The following is a 27,043-nucleotide window of genomic DNA, read 5'->3' on the forward strand; positions in this document are numbered from 1 at the left end:
CAAGATTCGTTGATTCTTACGAATACCGAAAGTTGATAGATATTGAGGAAACCTCGTTTTCTGATTAATAATCTTCCCCTAACAAAGTGTTTTAAGATTCTTTTAAATACTCAAACCCTAGTTTGCAAAAGAAATAAACAACTTTTAATAAATTGCAAAAAAACACCCGAAACTAATAAAAATGCGATTTTGAGCCCCTAAACGTTTCCGCCCGAAAAACACTAGGCAATCGTCGAAATCTGACACTTGCGAGATATTTTCGGATGCTGCAATTTTCGCATAAACGCCTCTTCGACTCGCACCGCATCATTCCCCCCAGGGTAGAAAAGATTCGTCCTCGAATCTGGAACCGCATCATCCTCATCAGAAGAAGACTCACCCACAAAAGGAACAAGATGCTTCACATTGAACACATCAGAGGTACGCACATGGCTGGGAAGGCGTAAACGATAAGCATTGGGGTTGATCTTCTCCACAATCTCAACAGGACCAATCTTCTTAGCAGCAAGCTTGCTATATTCATGAGCTGGAAAACGATCCTTAGTCAGAATAGCCCACACAAAGTCACCAACTTCAAAATCAACAGCACGCCTTCTCGAATCAGCCTTCTCCTTGTACTTGGCAGTAGCAGCAACCAATCGGTCATGAGTGGTCTGATGAACCTGAGCCAACTGACCAACAAAATCCGCAGCAGTGGAATGAGTACGCACCTTGCTGGGCAGCGCTAACAAATCAAGAGGAGCACGCGGAGACAGCCCGTAAATCACATGGAAAGGACTGAAACCAGTGGAGCGATTAACAACATGATTGTGAGCAAACTCGGCCTGAGGCAGCTTCAGATCCCAAGCCTTAGGATGATCCCCAACTAAACTGCGCAGAAGGTTCCCCAAAGACCTATTAACAACTTCAGTTTGGCCATCAGTTTGCGGGTGATAGGCACTGCTAAAATTCAGCTGAGTATTAACCAAACGCCAAAGACTCCTCCAAAAGTGACTCACAAAGCGAGTGTCCCGATCAGAAACTATGGAGGCAGGAAGTCCATGAAGGCGATACACATCCCTGAAATAAAGCTGTGCAACAGCCACAACATCAGAGGTTTTCTTGCAGGGAATGAAATGAACCATCTTCGAGAATCGGTCAACCACCACAAAAATCGAATTAGAACCACGATGGGTACGTGGCAGCCCAAGGACAAAATCCATACTGACATCAGACCATGATTGAGTGGGAATAGGCAGAGGCAAGTATAACCCGGCATTAGTCGAAGCGCCCTTAGCCAACTGACAAACACGACAACGAGCAACAAAATGCCCCACCTCTTTGTGCATCGAAGGCCAGAAATAAGAAGCTGCAAGAAGCTGGAAGGTACGATCACGCCCAACATGGCCTTCTTTGTGGAGTTCCTGAATCATCCTCAAACGCATGCTGCAATCTGGAATGCACAGCTGCACACCGCGGAAAAGGAACCCATCCTCCAAGACAAAGTCCCTCGAATCCCCCTGTTGGATGCGAATGAGGACCTGAGAAAAGAAAGGATCATCACGATAGAGGTCCACAAACGAATCAAAGCCGGGTACATGGACACGCATCTCCGCCAACAGCCCATGACGACGACTCAAAGCATCAGCCACGCGATTAGACACACCAGCCTTGTGTTTAATCACAAAAGTAAACTGCTGTAAATAAGAGACCCACGAAGCATGACGATGAGAAATCTTGTCCTGACCACCAAGATGCTTGAGGGAATCATGATCCGTATATAAGACAAACTCCCGCTGAAATAAATAATGACGCCAGTGTTTGACTGCCTGGACAATAGCATAGAACTCAATATCATAGTTACTGAAACGAAGTTTAGCGCTAGACAGTTTCTCACTAAAATAAGCAACAGGACGCCCAGATTGGCTAAGTACAACCCCAATACCCAATTTCGAAGCATCACAATGTAGTTCAAATGGCTGGGAAAAATCAGGAAGAACCAAAATAGGGGCTGAAGTGAGTCGGTGCTTGATCTCAACAAAGGCAGCCTCGGCATCATCCGTCCAGAAGAACTTAACCCCCTTCATACAATCAGTGATAGGAGCCGTAACACTACTGAAGTGAGAAATAAAACGCCGATAGAAGGAAGCCAAGCCATGAAAACTGCGAACTTCAGTGATCGAAGAGGGGCGGGGCCACTGATTGACAGCCAGTACCTTACTCGGGTCCACTTTCAGGCCCTCTCGAGACACCACATAACCGAGGAACTGGGTAGAATCAGTAAGAAATGTGCACTTCGAGGAAGCAACATAGAACTTGTCACGCCGGAGAACAGATAACACCTCACGAAGATGGGAGAGGTGTGCTACCTCACTGTCACTGTAAATCAAGATGTCGTCGAAGTAAACGACTACAAACTTTCCAATGAAAGGGCGAAGAGCCTGGTTCATCACACGCATAAAGGTGCTAGGAGCATTCGACAGACCAAACGGCATAACCAGCCACTCATATAAGCCCTCACGAGTCTTAAAGGCAGTCTTCCACTCATCACCCATGCGAATACGAATCTGATGGTATCCACTCTTGAGATCCAGTTTGCTAAACACAGAAGCACCACCCAACTGATCCAACAAGTCATCCAACCGGGGAATAGGAAACCGATAACGCACTGTAATCTTGTTGATAGCACGACTATCAATGCACATACGCCAAGACCCATCCTTTTTTGGGGTAAGAAGGGCCGGGACAGCACAGGGACTAAGGCTTTCTCGAATGTGTCCCTTAGCCAGCAAGTCCTCCACCTGTCTACGCAACTCTTCATGTTCTTTGGGACTCATGCGGTAATGAGGACGGTTGGGTCGGGCAGCACCTGGAACCAAGTCAATGTGATGCTGGATATCACGCAAAGGAGGCAAGGCACAAGGCAGATTCTCAGGAAAAACATCTGCAAACTCCTGTAACAGCGGCTGCACTGGAATAGGCACCTCAGAACTAGCACCACAGGTAATCAGCGAACAAAATAGAGCAAACACCATGCCCGATTCGACCATGGCGGTCTGAAAAGGACCCCGAGACAACAAGGTGGTAGGGGGGGCGCATGATGAGTGGGGGTAGCACCCTTCTTGGGCTGATTTGGCATCAACACAATCTTGGTACCATGAAATAAGAACGTGTAGGTATTAACACGCCCATCATGTATAACAGAATGATCAAACTGCCAAGGGCGACCAAGTAAAAGGTGACAAGCATCCATAGGAACCACATCACAATATACAGCATCACGATAATGGGAACCAATGGAAAAATTAACAAGTACGCGCTTAGAAACTGTAACATCCGTACCTTGACTCAGCCAGGACAGACGATAAGGCTTGGGGTGAGGTTCAGTGGACAGACCCAGCTTCGAAACTGCAACCTCAGAAATCACATTCTCACAACTCCCAACATCAATGATGAAGGTGCAAACTTTGCCACCGATGGTACAAGTGGAATGGAACAGATTATTACGTAACCACTCGTTGTCAGGAGCACGAGGGGTTAAACATGATCGACGAATCACCAAAAGGGGGCCAACATCACCAGAAACATACTCCTCCGCTGCCTCATCATCATAACATCATACACTGGCGCTGAATCTGAAGGAAGAGAAGAGTCAGGATCATCCACCTCAGTAAAAAGACCACGATTGGTGGACTTTGGGTTGCGACACTCTGCTTGGCGATGGCCAACTTCACCACAATTGAAACAACGCAAGCCACCGGGACGTCCCTGCGGGGGGGCTGTAGTGCCGCGAGGGGGGGCTGGGGTGGGATGGGCCGGCTGGGAAGAAGAACCAATGCCATTAGTGGGGACAACCTGTTTTCCAAAGCTACCCGAACCGCGCCTGGCTAGCTGTTTCTCAGCCTGTGAAGCACGCTGATGTGCCTCAGAAACAGTCAAGGGATCAAACATATTCAAAATATCCTGCAACTGGAGGCGAAGGCCACCAATATAACGAGAAACCAACTGGAGAGGGGACTCAGACAGGTCAACACGAGCCACAAAGGTGTAAAACTCAGTGGAATAGTCATCCACGGAACGAGAACCCTGACGAAGATTCTGGAACCGCTGGTACAGGTTACGTTCGTAATTATATGGTAGAAACGCAGCCCCAATATGCTTCCTGAATTTGTCCCAATTCGTGAGCTTTGCCTTACCATGACGAACACGTGTCTGTTTCAACTGCTGCCACCATGCTTGTGCACGACCATGTAAGCGGATCGTAACAAGGGGTACACGACGATCTGCAGGAACTTCCTTGAAATCCAGAATCTCTTCAACCTGAGAAAGCCAATCAATAAACTCTTCCGGTGATAGACTACCATCGAACTTAGGGATGTCCACCCTGAAAGCCTGCTCCCAGCGATGATTGGGGCGTTCAGGGGATCGATTCCGAAGACCACCGAGAGGGTTTTCATCTGTCATCGTAACATCATCTTCAGGGTGGTGCATGTGCATAGATGCATCCATCCGTTGCGTCAACCATTCAACCTGCCGCCTCAAATCGTCGTTATCACGGCGAAACTCAGCGTTTTCACGTCGCAACTCAGCAAGGTCACCATCATCAACACCAGGGGTAGGGTTGCGCGGCTGTCTTCGGGGCGGCATACCTCAGGGTCGACTGGAAACTGATACCAACTGATGCAGCGTGCGTGGCTAGGATGAACCTTTATCAAGATTCGTTGATTCTTACGAATACCGAAAGTTGATAGATATTGAGGAAACCTCGTTTTTTGATTAATAATCTTCCCCTAACAAAGTGTTTTAAGATTCTTTTAAATACTCAAACCCTAGCTTGCAAAAGAAATAAACAACTTTTAATAAATTGCAAAAAAACACCCGAAACTAATAAAAATGCGATTTTGAGCCCCTAAACGTTTCCGCCCGAAAAACACTAGGCAATCGTCGAAATCTGACACTTGCGAGATATTTTCGGATGCTGCAATTTTCGCATAAACGCCTCTTCGACTCGCACCGCATCATAAACACTTCTTTAATTCTCTCAATAAAAAATAATAATAATCCCAATTCAATTTGGAAGAGAATGGTCACATAAAGCTAATCTCTCATGTGTTTGTGATGCTCTATTTCCCTCATTTTCAAAGCAAATAATTATATATATATAATTATTTTAAGTTTAGCATTATTTTTTTAATTCAACTTAAAACCATTTTTTTATAGTGATAATCAAACTTATACTTATATCTGATCTTTTAAGCAAAATTCTTTTTACCTTAACTATGGGTTAAAACAAACTATTCAAATCTTTTATAACAATTGTATTGTAATCATATTATTTAAATGTATAAATAAGATCTCTAGGCTAATTCGAATTTAGGTTATTCAAATAATAATAAAAAAATAACATCATTTTACTCTTTCTTTCATTTATCAAATGAATCAATTTATTACCCAAAATACTAAAATATTTTTTGTTTTAAATTATTATTTTTTTATTTTATTTATATATATCAATACTTTTAAAGTCATTTTATCAAAAAAAAAAAAAAAAATCCCCATTTTAAATACAAAGTGTTATTAGTTTAGTTGGTTAAAAGGTTGTACTTGTTATATTAGAGTGTGAGTTCAAAACATACCTATTGCATTTTTAATTTTATTTTTAACTGTTTATGAGCGGGTCAACCCACAACTCAACTCAAATATCAATTACTCTCACATATATATCCAAATTAACCACAGCTCTTGACCCGACAATCTAGAAACTTTGAACTAGACATTATTTTTAACCGTTTTAAGTTTATGGGTGAGTCAACCCACGATCCGATCCAAATATTCATTTACTCTCATATATATATCCAAATTAACCACAGCTCTTGACCCGACAATCCGTATACTTTGAAAATTAAGCATTATATATAAATTATCATTTTTCTCCTCTTTAGGTTATTTAAATAACCTCTACAAAACTAGAACCAGGCCTTACAAATTGACTCATTGACTATTTTTTTTTATATTTTAGATATAATGCCGATTCTTTATAAGACCATAAGTGATTATACAGGGTAATGTACAATGAAATATAATATCATAGGACAACATCTTCTTTTAATTTGACCCAAATTGCTCCAATTATATTAGAATAAATGGTTTTTTGGTCAAAGTAAACAGTGAAAACATATTAGAAGATACCATAAAAAGAAAAGTTAGGATAATGACGTACTAATATGCCATTATTCAGGAGGAAAAGAATCTTTTAGTTCCAATCCAAACATGGAATTCTCAGTCTCCTCTAATGTGCCATCAAAGTGGAATAAGATGCAAAATCAAACATGTGAGTACAATGTAAAGAACAATTCTCACAAAGTCAAACATTAATAATAATCAGATTTTAAGGATAAAATATTTTCCCGTTTGATTCATTTAATCGCGACAAATCAAAATCAAATAGTGAAAACCATAAAAAAAAAAAAAAAACTTTATAGCAATCGATGAAAACAGAGAGAAAGAAAGAAAAGTGCGGTTTATGAGTCTATGACTTTATATGTTATAAAGGTGCGATTTTTATACATGGGTTTTAATGTTAAAGACCGGTCAAATGAGAATATCATCATCCCATACGCGAACAAAGCGCGTACTAGGCATTATTCTTGCAGTCAAAGACTCATCTTTTAGACGCTGAACCAAAAACAAGCGAGTCCAAAAGTCCAACCTTCTGACCCATCTCTTCTCTCTCTCTATTCATCAAACCCCATATCTAAATCTAATAGAAATGTTGATCCAATCTTACCAAATACCATTCTCTTGTTCTTTCTGATAAATGAAATACCCATCTATGGAAGACCCAACATCCAGAAAGTCATCTTTGAACTTGGATTCTCTGATCACGACTCTCTCCAACTCAATCCAAGCTTTAGGTCGAGGGTTTGATGTTACATCTGATATTAGGCTACTTTATTGTAAAGGAACTCCTGGCTTTCGTTTGATTCAACTTGAAGACCAAACCAAAGATCTTCAAATCTCAGATGGAGTCGTTGTTCCAGATGTGTCGATTGATATTGATTATTATACACCCGAGAGAACAACTGAATCCTCTCCTATCTGTACCTTCCACGATGTAAGATTTTGCTCTCTCTGATGATGTTTAATCTGCTGTTAGAAAATTATTTCTTCCAACCCGATTTAATCTATTGCTTTTTTCGTCAATTGGGTCTCCTAGTTGACGTTTTTTTGGATAAGTTCTGCAATTATTTCCATTTGGAACTATTTTCCACTGATAAATGATGTTAGGGGCTGTAAACTTAAATGAACAATTTAGCTTCCTTTAAGCTGAATTAAACTATGTTCTGTAAACAGTTATCCTTGAGTTTTTTTGACACTCTTCAGTTTACCTAAGTAGTTCAGACTAGAAGGCAACACAGCAAAAACCCTAAATTCATGAATTTGAATGAATAATGTGACAACTTTTAAGTACATTTACATGTTTGAGGCTTTGTTGATCATGTAGATTGATTTGAAAAATTGTAAGTCAGGTTGATAATTGATCCAAGTATACTTCACAAGCATCACTTTTATGTTCGATTTGGTTTGGTTTTGATTCCAGATGGCAACATACTTCAACGAGAAATCAGGATTACCAGGACATATTCCACTTGGAAGCTTCAATTCCATGTTTAATTTTACCGGTTCATGGCAAATCGATGTTGCAGCTACAAAATCTCTTGCAATGATTGGATACATCATTCCTTTATATACAGTACACTTAGCAAATTGTGAGTTAACATTGCGCGAAGAAATCAAACGATCTGTTCCTTACACTTGGGATCCTACGTCCTTGGCCAGGTAACTTAACACTCACATTTTAAGATGAAACGATATGGGAGATTACATAAACTGTGTTTCCTCTTTCTTCTTCAGCTTTATTGAAAATTATGGTACCCATATTGTCACTTCTGCGACAGTTGGCGGAAGAGACGTGGTTTACATAAGGCAGCATCAATCTTCTCCTTTGTCAGCAACAGATATTCAAAGTTATGTGAAAGATATTGCAGATCAAAGATATTCGGAATTGAACAGTCAGTCTAGTGGTGCCCCTTTGAAATATAAGGACAAGGTTAGTCATTTTACTTAAACATTGTCTTCTATACTATAACAATAGGCTATTTTTTTATGTAGTGTTATTTTTTTTTTGTAAGCATGGATTAGACGATTGTGCAGGATGTTACAGTCATCTTCAGACGAAGAGGAGGCGACGATCTTGAACAGAGTCACACAAAATGGGCAGAGACTGTTGAAACAGCACCGGATGTTATTAACATGACGTTTACTCCAATTGTTTCTCTACTTGAAGGGGTGCCCGGAATCAAACATCTTGCCCGAGCCATAGACTTATATTTGGAATGTAAGATCTCAATTTTTTTACCTTTCCTTTGTTTGATGCGCGGTTATGAAATCAAAATATTGTTTGATGTATTCAAAATTTGAACTTTATTAAAAGGAAACTATATCGGTATTTTGGTATTTTAGTCAATGAATTAAGTGTTTTAATGTCAAAGAAGCTTACATTGAGTGAGGTGTGGATCAATTTCTAGCCTGTGCCATTTGGAAACACTTTATGTTTCTGTATCGATGAGAAACCGTGTTAAATTTCTGAATATGTGTCTAAATCTCATGTGGATCCACATACAGATGAAAAATCTAACAGATACATCTGAACCGTTGATTCGGAAGAAACTGTAAGATGGATTGGTTAGGCACCACCTGATTCCTTCCTAAATCAACTTGATATGGCTGCGCCAATTTAATTTTTTTTTTTGAAATATCAGACAAGCCGCCAATTGAAGATTTACAGTATTTCTTGGATTTCCAAATCGCTCATGTTTGGGCTCCAGAGCTGAGCACTCTCCAAAGAAAGGAGCCCACTTGCAAATCTCTCCAATTCAGTTTGATGGGTCCGAAGCTTTACATTAGTCCCGAACAGGTTTGCAAAGAAAAAAAGTATAGTTGTGATCAAGATTTGTTGTTTTGTTCTTTTTTCTAATAAAATATATTTCAGGTAACAGTTGGGCGAAAACCCATCACCGGACTTAAGCTAAGCCTCGAAGGCATAAAACAGAACCGTTTAACAATTCATTTACAGCATCTAGTTTCACTTCCAAAGATCCTTCAACCCCATTGGGACTCTCACATAGCTATAGGAGCACCGAAATGGCATGGACCAGAGGAGCAGGACAGCCGTTGGTTCGAGCCAATCAAATGGAAGAACTTTTCCCACGTCAGCACGGCCCCTATAGAGCACACAGACACAAGCATTGGAGATCTCTCGGGGGTCCACATAGTAACCGGGGCCCAGCTAGGCGTTTGGGATTTCGGGGCGAGAAGCGTTTTGCATCTCAAGCTTCTATTCTCTAAGGTTCCAGGGTGTACGATAAGGCGGTCTGTATGGGATCACAGCCCAACAGGCAACGGATCGAGCGGTGCTTCAAGTTCGAATACAAACGAGAGAAGCTTGGAGGAAAAGTCGAATAAATTAGCAAAAATCGTGGATAAAAGCGAGATGTCGAAGGGCCCACAAGATGTTCCTGGGCACTGGTTGGTTACGGGAGCTAAACTTGGAGTGGACAAGGGAAGAATCGTTTTAAGGGTGAAGTATTCTTTACTGAATTACTGATGAATTTGGAATTGATCTTGTTTGCACAGCCATTGTTCTTTGTTTCTTCTTCTTTTTTCTTTTATGTATATTATATAACATTTGGTATTGATGGCTGCTCTTTTCTGCTCCATTTGATTGAATGTGGAGAGAGAGCTGATCATATATGAATCATTCATGGATAATAGAGATAGGATCAGAAATATTGTTTTGTTTTGGAGGACTGTGTAATGATTGTTGTTACTTTGAATTTGAATGGTTTATAGGTTAGTAATTGAAGAATAGTTTTGACACAATCTTTGAATTTCATTCTACTCGATTGCATTTAGTAACTCGAGCTTGTTCTTCAGGAAGCTATATATATACTTGAAGATCTTGATAGATTTCCTCATAAAATAAGTATTGATTTTCAAAACAATAAAAGAAAATTTAAAAACTATTGGTAGGCTAAATGGAAAGGGGCTTTAAATATAAAATTTGATGTTACAATTTACAAGTGATAAAAAAGAGGGTAGGTTGGAATTTGGAGTCCCTATCAATGAATTGTCAAGATTAATTTGGGTTAGTCCCAACTTGCAATTGATAACAGTTCACGCATGCAAGTACTGTTATTGGCCTGCAACTAGAAATTGCAATAGTTTTGTATTATATGTTTGAACTGTACAATAAATATGATATAAATTATTGATTAAACAATAGAAGACCACGGGAAATTGGACGAAATGACACTAATAATGACTCTTTTTTGGAAAATAATCTAAGCTCGATAAAATTTGTAAAAATGACTCATTTGGACGAAAATACCCTTTTTCGCGTTACGGCGACAGCACCGCAAGGTCATTTTTGCAAACATTATTAGGCCTGAGTCATTTTCCAAAATACTGTCATTATTATGGTAATTTCGTCCAATTTCCCAAGACTACTATGTTATGAGGAGAAATTTGAGAAGATGACCCTCAAAAAGGGGGTAATTGCGGAAAGTGCAGAGATTAAAAAAAAAAAGCGCTGGTGACCCTTTTTACTGTTTTTGGACGATTTTGCCCACGTTGGAGGTTGCGTGACGCAACCGGAATCGCGAGATTTTTTTTTTCCGTCTCGCAACTGGGGTTGCGTGACGCGATTGCGTGACGCAACTGGGGTTGCGTGACACGATTACGCGACGCAACTGGGGTTGCGTGACTCAATTGAGCCATTTTCTTCCAAAAAAAAAATCATAATTAACATTTTTTGAAAAACAAAAAATTAAAAAACTGCGCAGGTTACATGACGCAATAGATTTTCGTCAGAAAAAAAAAAGGTCACTAGCGCTATTTAATTTATGCGCTGACACTATCCGTTATTAGGCCAATCAGTGGTATCATTTCCTCACATTCCCCTGTTATGATTGTAACAACTATTTCTTTCTTTTGAATTGCATTTATGATGATATTTAAATAATCAAATTTTGATTGTAATGGGATCCAAGTGCACATTCATTTGATAGTCTAGAACTTTTTGTTTGTTTGTTTCAATACATTCCAAGATACACTCTCAATATATGTTCTTGTTTTGGATGTAATTTCGTGCTTGTTTTTCTTGTCGACTTTGAATCGATCCATTGCCATTGCCATGTGGATGGAAGCAAAGAGGAAAACTTTATACAGAAAGTAGAATGACAGAACATGGTGAAAAGAGAAAGGATGGATACAGATAGCAAAATTAGTTTTGTTTAAGGATTGATGGTTGTATAAATATTAAACAAAGAACTTGTCACTGCCAAGGTCATCATCTCTTCACCTTAATATATTTGTATTTTCATTACTTGAAGTGACATATAGAATATAAGGACATACACACCTAACTCAAAATCATTTAACCCAATTCAATTTAAAGTATTTTTAATGTGAATTTTTCGTTTTTTCAATTATAAAAGCTGTTATTACAAGGAAAAAGCCTAACTAAAACTTTAAAGTTGGATTTTGGAGGAAAGACGACTGCATTTGTCATGGCATGAATTGCATTATAGTTGACTTAGTTGAGGGAATATCCTTACAATTATTTACTTGATCGGCTGAAGCATCTTCATATAAACTTTTGACAAAGGACAAGACAAAAAGGATCTAACTTAGACCTAGCTACTACACTCCATAAGAAAAGAACATCAGCTATAACATGGGTATCTTGTCTATAAAATGATAACTTCCATTTTGAGTTTGAATTAGGCATTCAAAAACCTGCAATTAACTTACTTACACTTTCTAGATATGGTACTAACTAATGATACTATTCGATTTCTAGTTCTTCTTTCTTTTGTTCTTGGATGGACTGATAAAAGTGTTGATTAATTTCTGATGATCAGGAGGAGAAAGCTAATAAGATGATTATAGAAGGCAAGGTGGATTGGAAGGGTAGACCAGCTAGGAAGGACAAACATGGAGGCAGTATAACTTCTGTGCTTCTATTAGGTGACTGACCAAGAATCCTTTTAAAAAAACATGACAAATCATGTCTTATTATACTCAAATGTTTTTTTGTTTGAATGTTACACCAGCTGGTTTCGTGTTTGAAAACATGGCCACCATGGCGCTGGCGGTTAACTTGGTGACATACTTCATCGGAGTTATGCATTTCAACTTAGCCGACTCGGCCAACCATCTTACCAACTTCATGGGCACCGGCTATATTCTCTGCATTTTTGTCGCCACACTTGCAGACACTTATATTGGAAGAGCCAACGCCCTCCTCATTTCGGCTTCCATTGAGTTTGTGGTATATATACAATTGAAAAAAATCAAACTTTTCATGTTATTCATCATCCCATTTTGATTGAACACTCTTTCTTTCCAACCAGGGGATTGCTCTATTGACAGCACAAGCTCATTTCCCGAGCCTAAAACCACCAATCTGCAACATCTTCAATCCGAATGCCAATTGCCAACAAGTAAAAGGAGCAAACTCCTCCTTGCTCTTCATCTCCCTATACCTGATAGCAGCCGGTGCAGCGGGTATAAAATCATCCCTGCCTTCCCATGGAGCCGACCAATTCGACGAGAAGGATCCAAAGGAAGCCGATAAGATGTCAAGCTTCTTCAACTTCCTATTGCTTGCATTATGCTTAGGAGGCTCAGTCAGCTTAACCTTAGTTGTTTGGGTGCAAGACAACAAAGGATGGGACTGGGGATTCGGTCTTTCGACGGTTGCCATGTTCTTGTCAATCGTTATATTCGTAGCTGGTTTGCCCATGTATAGGATACATGTTATTAAAGGAAGCAGCCCCATTGTTGAAATCATACAGGTCTCTGTTTCTTACCTACACAAGACAAGACTAATCCTATTTCCTTTTGTTAATGCTTTGATTTTGTTTTCAGGTTTATGTAGCAGCATTTAGGAACAGAAATCTTAGACTCCCCGAAAATCCTGTCGATCTGTTTGAGATTGATCGGGACAAGGAAGCGGCTACAATTGATACTGAATTCCTTCCTCATAGAGATGTCCTCAGGTTCTGTCATTATTTTAAAATATTGTGAACTAAAGTCTTATTTCATGTGTTTTAATCTGCATGCATGTTTTTTCCAGGTTTCTAGACAAGGCCGCGATTCAACAGGATCAACAAAACATGTCGAATCCATGGAAGCTATGTAGAGTAACCCAAGTAGAAAACGCGAAATTCATCCTAACTCTCGTCCCAATCTTTTGCTGTTCCATCATCATGACTCTTTGCCTCGCCCAACTTCAAACTTTCACCATCCAACAAGGTCTAACAATGGACACCACCCTCACAAAATCCTTCAACATTCCTCCAGCAACAATTCCCATTCTCCCAATAGTCTTTCTCATAATCCTAATCCCCGTTTACGACCGTCTCCTAGTCCCTCTAATCCGTCGTTTCACATCTCACCCAACCGGAATCACCCACCTCCAACGTGTCGGAGTCGGCCTAGTCCTCTCTGCAATCTCCATGGCCACGGCAGGACTAGTCGAGATCAAGAGAAAAAGAATCGCCCGCGAAAACAACATGGTCAACGCGATCCCAATACTTCAACCGCTTCCAATGAGCGTGTTCTGGATCACGTTCCAATTCTTCATATTTGGGATCGCAGACATGTTTACTTACGTGGGTTTGTTGGAATTTTTCTATTCTCAGGCTCCAAAAGGGGTGAAATCAATGTCGACTTGCTTTCTTTGGAGTTCGATGGCATTGGGGTATTTTTTGAGTACTATACTTGTGAAGGTTGTGAATTTGATAACTAAGAAACATACTAGAAGTGGAGGATGGTTGGCTGGAAACAATTTGAACAAGAATCATTTGAATTTGTTTTACTTCTTGTTGGCGGGTCTTAGTATTTGTAATTTCTTGGTTTATCTGTTCTTTTCTTCAAGGTATAAGTATAGACCACAGAGCTTGGAATTACAGGTTGAAGATCATGATCATGATCATGGCAAGGAGATGAAGAAGGTTAAGGAAGATAATTCTCATGAATTGAAATCAATCCATTTTTAGTAATGATCAGTGGTAGTGGTGTGAGTGATTTATGTCATTTTATGTTGTTAGATTAATTAATGTATCCTCAATTATATATTTAAATGTCTGTTTGTTATCAAATAATATCTCTCTTATTATTCATGTCCATTCCACTTTATTTGTTTTGCCTTTTCAATTCATTTATTTAAAAACAAAATATGATATAAAAATAAATTTAGTATAAGTAGATAAAATATCATTGAAGCAAATTAAGAAAAATGTCAACACTATCAAGATTATGTTTAGTAAATTAAAAACTCACATAATACAACTAAACATATTAAGCGGATTATTATAAATTTATAACTAGATCAAGCTAGTTTGAATAAAAAGCTGCATAAAAAAATGAGTTAGAAGATGCACAAAAACAACATATTACCTAAACCAAATTATTGTACATGTAGATGCGGTCATCAATAGAAATGCAGAAAAATTATGTGATAATGATATTTTGCATACTGAGTGAAGAAATGATTAGAGGAGACAACATGTGTTAATGTCACAATTAGTGAAAGGCTTTAAGACTGACAACAAAAATCGGAGGAAGTACATCTCAATAATGCTATAATATTTATCGAATTGTCAAAGTTGAACATAGACAACACCGATAAAAATAAACAATCTTAAATGTTTAGACTAAGAGAATTTAACACCGCAACGCATTGAATTGCAATGAAACACAAAAAAAATTGATTCAGAGGTAATTAGAATCAACTTAACCTTCAACCAATTCAAATTCTATTTCTTAGTATCCACATTTTTTTTTGTCAGTGTGAACGAGTTGTTAACGAATCTGATTATCCACGATTGAACTTAATTAAGATAACTGTACGATTTGAGAATCTTATTGAGTTTTCCTTTTCCCAAACAATCTATTCTTAGACATGTTTGTTTTAAGAAATGAGATACATTAGTTGTTTTTTTTCTTTTATATAAAAACAAAAAATTAGAAGAAAGAAAAGTAGTAACAGATTAAGTTGCTAGCATGTGTCATGAAAGTTGAAAGAGCTTTGGACGCCTGTCAAAGCAAGTCTATTAGTATATTGTATATATCTTGTTACCTTGTTTAGATTCCTAGATTAGTGGGTTACCTTGTTTAGATTCCTAGATTAGTGGTTTACCTTATTAAGAGTCTTTTGACTAGTATATATTGTAACATTGTTTATCAATAATAACCATGGGATTAATTTCTATCATGGTATCAGAGTAAAGATCCTCTCAAGATCATCAATCGAATTTTTTTTCTCTTCCTCCCACCTTGCTGCCTCACGCACAAACTTCTAATGTCTGTCCCACCTACTAATTCAGACTCCTCCTCCAATCAAAGTCAGACGCCCACCACCATGTCTGTTTCTCAATACCACTCTGCTTTCTCTGTTAACAATCTCCGCTCCATAATTCCTATCACCCTAGAGATGGGTAGCGAGGAATATCTCTCTTGGGCAGACCTTCTCGAAAACCACTGCTTGATTCACAATGTTTACGAACATCTCAAACCAAAAACTCCCAACGCCTCCGAAACACCTTCAACATCTTCCGAGACCGACTCTCTTCTGTGGAAACGCCTTGACGCCCTTGTCAAGCAATGGATATTTGGAACAATATCCAAGGATCTACTAAACACGATCCAAAAACCTAGTATGACGGCTGCTCAGGCTTGGGAACGTTTAGCGAATATATTTCAAGATAACACAGGTTCTCGCGCTATGTATCTTGAAAATAGTTTTCTCAAATTCGTCTCAATGATTTCCCAAACATGAGTGCTTATTGCACTGAATTGAAGATGATTGCGGATCAACTTGCTAATGTTGATTGCCCCGTTTCTGAAAATCGACTGGTGTTGCGTCTACTTGGGGGTTTGAATGAAAACTACGAAACAATCGCCACCATAATAGGTCAAAAGAAGCCTCTCCCATCTTTCTACGATGCTAGATCTGATTTGCTCCTTGTTGAAACAAGGAAGGATGAATTCGTCCACACAAACACCTCTTTTATTGCCTCGGACGATCGTAGCCAAGGCCGCGGAAACAACTCTAGCCAATCAGCCCGTGCTACCGGCCAGCAGCAGCAGCAGGGCACCTCTAGCGCGCAGGAACAGGCCGGCCAGGGCCGAGGACGCAGCCAGCGCGGCAGAGGACGCGGTCGCAACACCAGCCGCACATACCACCAGCAGCAGCAATTCTGGGCACCTCCTGGCCAACAGCAATGGGCACAGTGGGCGCCTGCGGGCTGGACAGCACCCCCTTGTCCCTACCCGACACAACAGATCTGGCCGCAGCAGCAAAGCGCCCCCTGGCACGCATCTGGTCAACAGCAACAAGGCGCCTCCTGGCGCGGTTCTGGCTATCAGCAGCAACCCACTCGGACAGCAGGAGCAGGCGTACTCGGTTCTCGGCCACAGCAGGCCTACATGGCTGAGACGAGCCAGCAGCAGCCCCAAAGTTACGTTGCAACCGATATCAATCAGGCGATGCACACTTTATCCCTTACTCCGCCTGACGATACTTGGTACATGGATTCGGGAGCAACTTCACACATGACACCCAACTCAGGTAGTCTCTCGCCTTATTCTAATTTAAATTGTGTTAAAAATATCATTGTTGGGAGTGGACAGGAAATCCCGATTCGCGGTATTGGTAAAACTAACTTAAAACCACCCTTACCACCCTTACTTCTGAACAATGTTCTACATGCTCCCAAACTCATTAAAAATCTTATATCTATTCGTCGGTTTACTCGTGATAACAACGTCTCTGTAGAATTTGACTCACTTGGTTTTTCTGTAAAGGATTTCCAGACGGGGAAGGTTATCATGAGGAACAATAGCTCGGGGGATCTCTACCCACTCTCTCTGTCGAGCCAAAGCCAAAAACCCCCAACTAATTCTTCGTTTACTGCAATTTCGTCAAATTTATGGCATAATAGATTAGGACACCCCGGTGTCGATATTTTGCATTCTCTCAATAAATCAAATTCTATTTCTTGTAAGCCCGTTTTAGGGTCTAAACTCTGTGAGTCTTGCATCTTTGGTAAACAAGTTAAGTTACCATTTACCAATTCTGTCTCTTATACTACTTCCCCATTCGATATTATTCATAGTGATTTGTGGACGTCGCCTGTGCTAAGTACAAATGGACATAAATACTATATTCTGTTTCTTGATGATTACACAAATTTCCTTTGGACTTTTCCAATTGGAAACAAATCCCAAGTATTCTCCGTCTTCTCTACACTTCAAAATCAAATTCAAACACAATTTCAAAAGCCCATTAAAACAATCCAATGTGACAACGGAACTGAATATAACAACAGTCAATTTCGTACATTTTGTGACAAAAATGGTCTACAATTTCGCCTCTCTTGCCCCTATACTTCTCCTCAAAATGGTAAAGCAGAAAGAAAAATACGCACCATAAATAACATGATTCGAACATTGCTTACTCATGCTTCTCTCCCGTTAAATTTTTGGCATCACGCCCTCGAAATGACCACTTATCTCCTAAATATTCTTCCAAATAAACAAATTCGAAATTTCTCACCCACTCAACTTCTATATAACCGAACTCCTTCTTACTCTCACCTAAAAATTTTCGGTTGTCTTTGCTATCCTCTTCTTCCTCCAACCACTATTCACAAACTTCATAAACGCTCTACCCCTTGTGTCTTTTTAGGATACCCCTCTAATCATCGCGGCTACAAATGCTACGACCCAGCCTCAAAAAGATTTATCATCTCTCGTCACGTCATTTTTGACGAAACAAAATTTCCCTTTTCTCTTGTCCAAAACCCAAACTCAACTCACCCATCTCAATCCGAACCAATAACCATCCCAATACACATCCAAACCCCGCCCATCACCGAGTCCATTTCCCCACCAAACAACACTCCATTACCGAGCCCATTATCAACTCAACACACTCCACCAAACCCACCATCACCCATCACCACTTCACCAGGCCCAAACCCAAACACATGTTCTTGAGAATCTTATTGAGTTTTCCTTTTCCCAAACAATCTATTCTTAGACATGTTTGTTTTAAGAAATGAGATACATTAGTTGTTTTTTTTCTTTTATATAAAAACAAAAAATTAGAAGAAAGAAAAGTAGTAACAGATTAAGTTGCTAGCATGTGTCATGAAAGTTGAAAGAGGTTTGGACGCCTGTCAAAGCAAGTCCCTCTTTATATTACACCGCGTCAAGAACATACATATCCACGTGTCCACAACCCACAACATAAATACACGAACATATTCACCACCTTCTCACCTTAATCCATCACCGATCAAAAACCCAAGTACTAATCTTAATCTTATCCTCCTCTGTTTCAATGCAATCATCATCGTCAAAAGGAGACCAGATGATCCCACCAGGGGCACCTCTATCCATGGAGAAACAAATACTAGACAAAGGTGTCGGAATGATGCAATCCCTGAATCCAGTAAACAAGATGCAACAACACGCCTGTTCCTTCGCCATCTACAGCCACGACATGTCTCGTCAGATCGAAACTCACCATTACATCACTCGCTCTAACCAGGATTTTCTTCAGTGTGCAGTTTATGATTCCGACAAATCCAACGCCCATCTCATAGGTGTTGAATATATTGTGTCGGACAAGATTTTTGAAACTCTGAAACCTGATGAACAGAAACTCTGGCATTCACATGCTTATGAGGTTTGTTATTAACTAATTAACTTTAATTATAGTCTAAGTGAATTTGTTTATAAGAGAGAGTACCATGTGACATGTCCTGTTACAGATCAAATCAGGGCTTTGGATGAATCCTCGAATTCCAGAGATGATGGTTAATCCTGAATTGCAGAATCTGGCTAAAACTTATGGGAAGTTTTGGTGCACCTGGCAGACCGATAGAGGTATATAACTAGTCTTTCTTAATGCAAAAAACATTATGTAATTGATGGGTATTGTAGGGGATAAGTTGCCAATAGGGCCACCGAGCTTGATGATGTCTCCACAGGCTGTGAATTTGGGAATGGTGAAACCCGAGTTGATTGCGAAAAGGGATGATAGATACAATGTTTCTACTGATGCTGTGAAGAGATCAAGGATGGAAATAGCTGAACCTGAATGGATCAATCCGCAGGCTGATTATTGGAAGCAGCATGGGAAGTGCTTTAAGGTTGATGTAGAAGAGGTTGAGATGAAGAAAAGGACTCCATTTCCATGAGGAGGCAGCAGCTGGAGTGTGTTGAAGTTCTTACAGTTGTTAAATATCGTAATTACTCTTTTGGAAAACAATAATAATGTATGAATGTAAGAATGTTAGTTCAACTGTTTTCTTATTTAATAAGTTCTGTTACTTTTAAAGATATTGGGATTTGGATATAAGATAAAATATAATATGGGTTCAGAATTATTGATGTTTATTTTAAATAATAGACCCAAAATTCGGTAGGGATAATGCTCTTTATTTGGTATGAAATTACTGTTTATATATTTATTTTTGCTTGTTTGAAATATTTCCTTTGAAATAGTTAAACTACTTAATTATTCTTTGATCGAGATTTGAACATTAGAGCATATTTAGAATAATAAACTTATTTAGTTTTCAAAAGCAACCAAATATTTCTCTCATTAGATTTTTTTTATAAAAAAAATCATTATTTTGAAATTTTGTTTATTTCTATGAAGAGAGGGCTTGAGATATCAAATATATACATGTATCAAATTCACTTAAAACATAGTTTTGGAAACCGGAAATTTGATAGCCCAATGAGCTTTAAAAAAAATCACTTCTTTCTCACTTATTACTCTCTCAGTTTCCCTTTCCCTTTTCATGTTTCTAATTATATACTAAGAATGAAAATCTGTTCACCTTAAGCTCCACTCTCTACTTGGTTACCAACTGATTCCAATTTTATCAAACTAAAAAAATGAAGATTTAAGATGTCATAACTTAAACCTATTTTCTTCTCTAAATAAAAGTATATAGTTATCCAAAAATCGGAGGTTATAGTTTGATTTAAAGCCTTATCTCTCACATAATCTAGGTAAGTCTCTTTTATTTCAACTTCTTTTAAGGTATTGTCATCATTTTCTTGTTAAAATTTACTTATTTTGATGTTCATATTTCATATATAGTTGATGACACTAGTTTAATATTATTTTGAGATTTATAATTCGTATAATGATTATCAGGTCTTTATATTATCTTTTTATGTGTAGTTTGCTTATGAATTCTGTTGAGTCTAGTCAAATTGATTAAAATAAACTAAGGAAATAAGTTTATTTAATTGTGACATTATTTTGATGATGTGCGAATTAATCAAACTAAACTTAGTTATGCACAAGCAAAACTGAAAAGTTTAATTTAATGCTGCAAACGAATAAGACTAAGCTGTGAAATTGTCTATGTGCAGATACATCTCAAGGAATTGTAAGTAGACGTTGTCTAACTCCCTTAGACGTAGTCTAAAGAGGAAGCGCAGTTAGATGACTGATCAAGTTAAACGACGCGTAACTGCGCTTCTTTATTAGACCGCGTCTAAGGAGCTTAGACGACATCTAAGGAGCTTAGACGACGTCTAACTTGATCAGACATCCGAATTTAAGAGCTTGTTTGATGTTGGTTATTTTGAAACATTCAAACCTAATATTTATTATAAATCTAAAACAGTCTTAGTCTAGAAAATGTGATTTATACATGTTGGATTAAATGTGATCTAGTCAGGTTCAAATGATTAGGATAGTTCACCCTCGGAATCTTATTCAGGCTCATAAAGTCTCCCGGGTGGCTCTCAACCACTCTAAGTTTCTGCATATCCTCTACAACTTCCAACATAGTAGGCCTACAATCTGGATTAGTTTGTAGGCATTGCACCGCCAGTCTCCTAATTCCTTGCCCATCGTCACGATTATATGTTGGATCTGTCCTCAAACTCTTGTGCACGAATACCTTCTTAATGTCTTCTTTATCTCTTTTAGATGTCAAACATAGAAGAAGCACCCCAAAAGAATACACGTCGCTCTTTGTAGTCCAAGTGCCTACAAAACAAAAGATTTCAAAAATCAGTTAAATTGTTTATACCTTAGTATATCAATCATACCCAACTAATTTATACCTTCTCTAGTTTCAGAGTTTAATTGTTTTACAAGAGAAAACTTTAAATTTGAGAAAGAATCATTTAAACAAAACAAAAAAGGACCTCTCATAGTAATAGAGCAAGTCTTTACATAAACAGTTGTGCATTTTCTATTATTGCTCAGAAACAAAAAGGAAAATTTCAACTATAACATATTTATACATTCCTTAGTTTCAGAATGCATCATTTAAAATTCTTTAAAAAAAAAAGTAACTAGAATTGGCAATTACACTAGGATCATGGGCATAAATTATTTTAAGCATACCACTTTTGTCATAAACTGGTAACACTTGATCATGGCATTCCAAGCTTGATTTAACCACATTCATTGGTCGATTTGGAAAAATTCCACCAGTTATCAAGCCAAAATCAATCAATGTCGGATTGTATTCCTGAATATCATAGACCAAAATAATTCTCATATATTCTTCACAAATGGAAGCCTCATTTGCCTCGGTCATTTAAACAAAAAATATTACAAAAATTGGAAAAAGAAACTGACCTCATCTAACAAAATATGAGCTGCATCCAAATTACGAATGATGAAAGGGTCAATGTGAGGCGATACATCATGTAAATACTTGAGGATGGAAGCCACTCCGAAGGCAACTTTAATCCTATATAGCCATGTAAATTCATCTAGATATGGAAAATAAACGTCAGTATATTTTATAGGTTTACTTGAATTGAAAACAAAAGTAACAATCAAAATAATAACATTTGTACTCCAAAAGCCTAATTGTGTTTTGAAGTTTAGGAATCTTCAAACTCCTAAAAGAAATGCACAAAAAAGTAAGAATGATCCGTCAACAAGATGAAAAATGTATACCTCTTAACAGGAGATTATGTACGGAATCCATGGGCTTAAAGAACAATACAATAGCAACATATTTATCTTCAGGACAATAACCATACATTCTAGCCATCCCAGGATGACAAGTATATTTTTCATGATGCAAAAGTAACATTTCATCCTGCAAAGTTGATGTAGATCACATTCAATTAAAAAAACTAATATATGTTCAACAACCACAAGTTTTTTTTAAATAATAGTACCCCCTGTCTGAGTAAATTATGTTGCAGATTTTCGTAATCATCCCATATCTTCACTGTGAGGTATATAGGACCTTTACACAAATACTTGAAAAGTCCACGGAATATTTTGCCAAACTGAAACCTTCCAATGTAATACTCTTCACTGAAATTGTTAGTGAATTTCTTCAATTGAACAGAATCAAATCTTACAATATCCTTCGAATCAGCACAGCTGAAATAATCTGAATAAGAAACACCATATGTTACAAAAGAAGTTATTGTGAATATCAAATGTGTTGGGTTTCTTTGCCTAGAATATTCTTTTTGTATGATTGTCCCACATCGGAAGATGATGGGAGTTGGGGAAGTTTCTTACTGTATAAAAGAAACTCTCCCCTCTTTGGTTCAATGCACCCAATATTTGTTAGTTCTCTTTTGAACTATTCTGAGTATCTGTAATCCGTGTTAACGATTATAGTGAAATATTTTTCAGTGGCTCTGCCCGTGGATTAGTCAGCACTTTTGCTGGATACCACGTTAAATCGGGTGTCGTTTTCATTCTGTCTTTTACTATTATTATCATTGTTCTTGCATCCGCACAACAATTGGTATCAGAGCAGGGTTGTTCAGATCCGCTCAGGCAAGAACGATGATTGAATGTAAAAGTTTTGAAAACCGACAAGTTTACTGGGAGGAATAGTTTCAGTTTGTGGCAGATCAAGGTCCGGGCATTGTTGAAACAACACGGCCTATGGGCTCCCTTGATGAAGCCTGCACCTGTCCCACCACCTGCTGATATGAAGTCTTTGGAAGAAAAGGCACACTCAACATTGCTCTTGGCTTTGGCAGACGATATCATTACTGAGGTGGCTGAGGAGGAAACTGCTGCTGGTTTGTGGTTTAAGCTGAAGACTTTATAGATGAAGAAGAGCTTAACCAACAAGTTGCTTTTGAAGCAACGTCTGTTCAGTCTGCGTATGCAAGAAGGTACACCTCTTAGAGATCATCTAGATCAATTAAATGCAATATTATTAGATCTGCGTAATATTGATATTAAGATAGATGATGAGGATGCTGCCTTGATTCTGTTAGTTTGTTTACCAATATCATATGAAAACTTTAAGGAGTCTTTCATTAGTGGTAAAGATTCATTGGTTTTAGAAGGATATAGGATCTGGTCCCCTTCTGAAAGGAGGGTTATTCTGAGTAGGAATGTTGTCTTTGATGAAAATTTCATTCTTAACCCAACTGTGAAGTTCACCATTCTAGTAGATTGTGGTGTCGAGAAACAGGTGGAGCAAGAAATGACTGAGGCTAGTTGTGAAGCAGAGGAGAGTTTTTTCTCAACCACTTTCAGTGGTAGATTTTCCAGTTGCTCCATCATCATCTGTAGAACATCAAAATCTAGCTCTTAATCGCCCTAGAAGAGCTAATTTTGGTGTACATCCTTCAATGTATGGCTATGAGGACATGGTTGCCTATGCTTTACAGGTTGTAGAGGAAGTGGATCATCATGAGCCATCCACCTACAAGGAAGCTGTTATGGGTACTGAGTCTGTCCAATGGCTTGCTGCCATGGGAGATGAGATGGCGTCACTTCAAAAGAATCAGACTTGGGAATTAGCTAGAATACCACCAGGGAGAAAGGTTGTCACTTGTAAATGGTTGTTCAAGAAGAAGGAAGGGTTGTCACCAGCTGAGGGGGTCAAGTATAAAGCCAGGTTAGTTGCTAGAGGGTTCAGTCAGAAAGAGGGAGTGGACTATAATGAGATATTCTCACCAGTATTCAGACATACTTCCATCGGGGTGCTACTTGCTATAGTTGCACATCAGGACCTGGAACTCGAACAGCTAGACGTGAAGACAACTTTCTTACATGGAGAGTTGGAAGAAGAGATATACATGACTCAGCCAGATGGTTTTCAGGAACCTGGAAAAGAAGAATATGTTTGCAAGTTGAAGAAGTCTTTATATGGACTGAAACAGTCCCCGATGCAGTGGTATAAGCGGTTCGATAGCTACATGTTTAAGATTGGCTATTCAAGGAGTCCGTATAACAATTGTGTCTACTACAACAAGCTCAAAGATGGTTCCTTCATCTATTTGGTATTGTATGTAGATGATATGTTGCTAGCTGTTGAGAAGAAGTCCGACATTCAAAAGTTGAAGGGACTACTCAGTATAGAATTCGAAATGAAGGATTTAGGTGTTGCTAAGAAAATTCTGGGAATGGAGATCTACAGAGATAGAAGTCATAAGAAGTTATTCTTGTCACAGAAGGGGTATATTCAGAAAGTTCTATCAAGGTTTGGAATGGCAACTACTAAGCCCATTGATACTCCTAGTGCTTCAAATGCACATTTGTCTATAGCATTTGCACCTAAATCATCTCAGGAAAAGGAATACATGTCACATGTTCCTTATGCTAGTGCAGTGGGAAGCTTGATGTATGTTATGGTCTGCACTAGACCGGATCTTGCACATGCTGTTAGTGTTGTCAGTAGGTTCATGGGAGACCCTGGTAAGGAACACTGGCAAGCAGTGAAGAGGATTTTCCGCTACCTCAGGGGTACATCTGATATTGGTCTCAGTTATGGTGGTGATAGTCAGTGTCTAGTATCTGGTTACTCAGATTCTGACTATGCTGGAGATGTAGACAGTAGAAGATCGATGACCGGTTATGTATTCACGCTTGGTGGTTCTGTTGTGAGTTGGAAGGCTACTCTGCAGCCGACAGTAACTTTGTCTACTACAGAGGAAGAATATATGGCCTTGACAGAAGCTGCTAAGGAGGGAATCTGGTTGAAAGGATTGGTTAGTGACTTGGGTCTACAACACGATCAGGCTTCAGTGTACTGCGACAGTTTGAGTGCAATAATGCATCTGTTTTGTTTATCTGGGCATTCAGTGTAATGCATCTGTTTTGTTTATCTGGGCATTCAGTGTAATGCATATGTTTTGTTTATCTAGGCATTCAGTGTAATGCATCTGTTTTGTTTATCTGGGCATTCAGTGTAATGCATCTGGCACATCTGGTATTTAAAATACATCTGGTGCATCTAGCACATCTGGTATTTAAAGTACATCTGGTGCATCTGGCTATCTGGGAAAATATATCTGGGCATTTAGTGTAATGCATCTGGCACATCTGGTATTTAAAGTACATCTGGTGCATCTGGCTATCTGGGAAAATATATCTGGGCATTTAGTGTAATGCATCTGGCACATCTGGTATTTAAAGTAAATCTGGTGCATCTGACTATCTGGGAAAATATTCAAGTCAAGGTGGAGATTTGTTGGGTTTCTTTGCCTAGAATATTCTTTTTGTATGATTGTCCCACATCGGAAGATGATGGGAGTTGGGGAAGTTTCTTACTGTATAAAAGAAACTCTCCCCTCTTTGGTTCAATGCACCCAATATTTGTTAGTTCTCTTTTGAACTATTCTGAGTATCTGTAATCCGTGTTAACGATTATAGTGAAATATTTTTCAGTGGCTCTGCCCGTGGATTAGTCAGCACTTTTGCTGGATACCACGTTAAATCGGGTGTCGTTTTCATTCTGTCTTTTACTATTATTATCATTGTTCTTGCATCCGCACAACAAAATGTTTATGTTCTCAAAGAACAGATATTACCTATTTGGGTATCAAGCCAGAGTTTGCTTTTGCGCATATCAAGAGTGACTGAATTGTTGTGTTTCTTCTTCACAAATCTGTCAACACCCAAAAGTTCTTTATGATCTTTGAATACTTGAAGTTTTAAAAAACTGTCAATAACTTTCATTATAGTTGGTCGCCCTTCACATTTATAAGATACACAATTCATGGCCAACATTGAAAGTTTGTGCCCGTCAACATAAGAGAAGCCTGGATCTCTTTGCAATCTCTCGTGAATGAGTGATTTGTCAATCTTATATTTTGTGTGCGCCCATTCGTCTAAAAGATGCCCATGCAAATCCTCAAATTCATCCATCATTTCTCTTGTCATTACTCTTTTTGACAGAAGGCTTACAAGAATAATACCAAATGCAAACACGTCACTCTTTTTTGTCCAGGTTGCTGCAAAAGAAGAATTTTAAAAGCATCACTTTTAAATGTACTATTAGAAGAAAAAAACAAAATTATCAAAAAGGTATAAATCCATATAAACAAGTTGACTCTATAGATTGGTGAAACTATGATGCAATCAAAATTTTGAGTACAACTACTTTGATAACATACCTAAATTAGTTGTATTGTCTTGAAATAAGTCACGGTCCTGGTAACCGTAGTATCCATAAGCTGGTTGAAATTTATATATTTGTCTATCTGGGAAAAATCCACCTGTTATCATGCTGAAATCAACCAGTGTGGGGTTGTATTTCTAAGTAAAAAGGAAGAGAAGTTAATATTTGTGACAGATGCCAGTCTTGAAGAAAAAAACATAATGTTGTGCTTCAAACATGCACGCACTATGATACTGTAACAAGATTCCACAGATGCAGAAAAGCTACCTCATCCAACATCACATGTGCCGCGGACAAATTGCGAATCAAAAATGGATCGAGGTCCCCTCGTCTAGCATGAAAAAAGGCGAGGAGGTAGGCCAATTCAAGGGCAACTTTCATCCTTTGTAGCCATGTGAAATCATCTAATAAAACAGAACAAATATTTAGATATAGTTGAAGGTTATACAAAAGGCAAGGATCATTTGAAATTTGCAGAGGACAAAAATGAATTTCTGATAAGAAAAACAATGATATTCCACAAGGATAAAACATAATATGCTTAACTTAGA

The 27,043-nt window shown here is 38.5% G+C and overlaps 4 protein-coding genes across 5 annotated transcripts; 3 read left to right on the forward strand and 1 right to left on the reverse strand.

Annotated features, from left to right (window-relative positions):
• Positions 1 to 6,651: 6,651 nt before the first annotated feature.
• On the forward strand, positions 6,652 to 9,921 carry LOC124911367 (MACPF domain-containing protein CAD1). 2 transcript variants are annotated; one of them, XM_047451842.1, is made up of 6 exons: positions 6,652 to 7,093; positions 7,580 to 7,818; positions 7,894 to 8,089; positions 8,182 to 8,377; positions 8,802 to 8,956; positions 9,032 to 9,921. In XM_047451842.1, exons 1-6 carry the CDS (start codon positions 6,797 to 6,799, stop codon positions 9,644 to 9,646), a joined length of 1,698 nt encoding a protein of 565 aa, XP_047307798.1. In that variant the 5' UTR covers positions 6,652 to 6,796; the 3' UTR covers positions 9,647 to 9,921. The 2 variants fall into 2 exon arrangements, with proteins under 2 accessions (XP_047307798.1, XP_047307799.1); XM_047451843.1 differs by having other exon boundaries at positions 6,653 to 7,093; positions 8,194 to 8,377.
• A 2,060-nt stretch (positions 9,922 to 11,981) lies between these two features.
• On the forward strand, positions 11,982 to 14,112 carry LOC124911751 (protein NRT1/ PTR FAMILY 4.5-like). The gene is made up of 5 exons (XM_047452266.1): positions 11,982 to 12,069; positions 12,156 to 12,373; positions 12,456 to 12,899; positions 12,973 to 13,103; positions 13,181 to 14,112. Exons 1-5 carry the CDS (start codon positions 11,982 to 11,984, stop codon positions 14,103 to 14,105), a joined length of 1,806 nt encoding a protein of 601 aa, XP_047308222.1. The 3' UTR covers positions 14,106 to 14,112.
• A 4,322-nt stretch (positions 14,113 to 18,434) lies between these two features.
• Positions 18,435 to 19,334, forward strand: LOC124912423 (oil body-associated protein 2C-like). The gene is made up of 3 exons (XM_047453041.1): positions 18,435 to 18,802; positions 18,888 to 19,002; positions 19,060 to 19,334. Exons 1-3 carry the CDS (start codon positions 18,455 to 18,457, stop codon positions 19,314 to 19,316), a joined length of 720 nt encoding a protein of 239 aa, XP_047308997.1. The 5' UTR covers positions 18,435 to 18,454; the 3' UTR covers positions 19,317 to 19,334.
• Positions 19,335 to 20,786: 1,452 nt separating this feature from the next.
• Positions 20,787 to 23,125, reverse strand: LOC124911754 (probable serine/threonine-protein kinase PBL15). The gene is made up of 6 exons (XM_047452268.1): positions 22,867 to 23,125; positions 22,288 to 22,508; positions 22,061 to 22,205; positions 21,734 to 21,870; positions 21,497 to 21,623; positions 20,787 to 21,133 (listed from the first exon to the last, which is right to left on the reverse strand). Exons 1-6 carry the CDS (start codon positions 23,123 to 23,125, stop codon positions 20,787 to 20,789), a joined length of 1,236 nt encoding a protein of 411 aa, XP_047308224.1.
• Between the last annotated feature and the right edge of the window lie 3,918 nt (positions 23,126 to 27,043).

The sequence above is a fragment of the Impatiens glandulifera genome, chromosome 8, assembly GCF_907164915.1.
Source record: "Impatiens glandulifera chromosome 8, dImpGla2.1, whole genome shotgun sequence".
NCBI classification, from domain to species: domain Eukaryota; kingdom Viridiplantae; phylum Streptophyta; class Magnoliopsida; order Ericales; family Balsaminaceae; genus Impatiens; species Impatiens glandulifera.

What these genes read in the sequence shown, in the direction of transcription:
- LOC124911367 (XM_047451842.1), top strand. Translation starts at nt 6,797, where the DNA reads ATGAAATACCCATCTATGGAAGACCCAACATCCAGAAAGTCATCTTTG. An exon ending in GATCCTACGTCCTTGGCCAG is followed by an intron (nt 7,819 to 7,893) that starts GTAACTTAACAC and finishes TTTCTTCTTCAG; the next exon opens with CTTTATTGAAAATTATGGTA. An exon ending in CATAGACTTATATTTGGAAT is followed by an intron (nt 8,378 to 8,801) that starts GTAAGATCTCAA and finishes TTGAAATATCAG; the next exon opens with ACAAGCCGCCAATTGAAGAT.
- LOC124911751 (XM_047452266.1), top strand. Translation starts at nt 11,982, where the DNA reads ATGATTATAGAAGGCAAGGTGGATTGGAAGGGTAGACCAGCTAGGAAG. An exon ending in AACTTCTGTGCTTCTATTAG is followed by an intron (nt 12,070 to 12,155) that starts GTGACTGACCAA and finishes ATGTTACACCAG; the next exon opens with CTGGTTTCGTGTTTGAAAAC. An exon ending in CGGCTTCCATTGAGTTTGTG is followed by an intron (nt 12,374 to 12,455) that starts GTATATATACAA and finishes CTTTCCAACCAG; the next exon opens with GGGATTGCTCTATTGACAGC.
- LOC124912423 (XM_047453041.1), top strand. Translation starts at nt 18,455, where the DNA reads ATGCAATCATCATCGTCAAAAGGAGACCAGATGATCCCACCAGGGGCA. An exon ending in GGCATTCACATGCTTATGAG is followed by an intron (nt 18,803 to 18,887) that starts GTTTGTTATTAA and finishes GTCCTGTTACAG; the next exon opens with ATCAAATCAGGGCTTTGGAT. An exon ending in CACCTGGCAGACCGATAGAG is followed by an intron (nt 19,003 to 19,059) that starts GTATATAACTAG and finishes TGGGTATTGTAG; the next exon opens with GGGATAAGTTGCCAATAGGG.
- LOC124911754 (XM_047452268.1), bottom strand. Translation starts at nt 23,125, where the DNA reads ATGATATCGTCTGCCAAAGCCAAGAGCAATGTTGAGTGTGCCTTTTCT. An exon ending in CTGCTCTGATACCAATTGTT is followed by an intron (nt 22,509 to 22,866) that starts GTGCGGATGCAA and finishes TTTCTTATTCAG; the next exon opens with ATTATTTCAGCTGTGCTGAT. An exon ending in ATAATTTACTCAGACAGGGG is followed by an intron (nt 22,206 to 22,287) that starts GTACTATTATTT and finishes TCAACTTTGCAG; the next exon opens with GATGAAATGTTACTTTTGCA.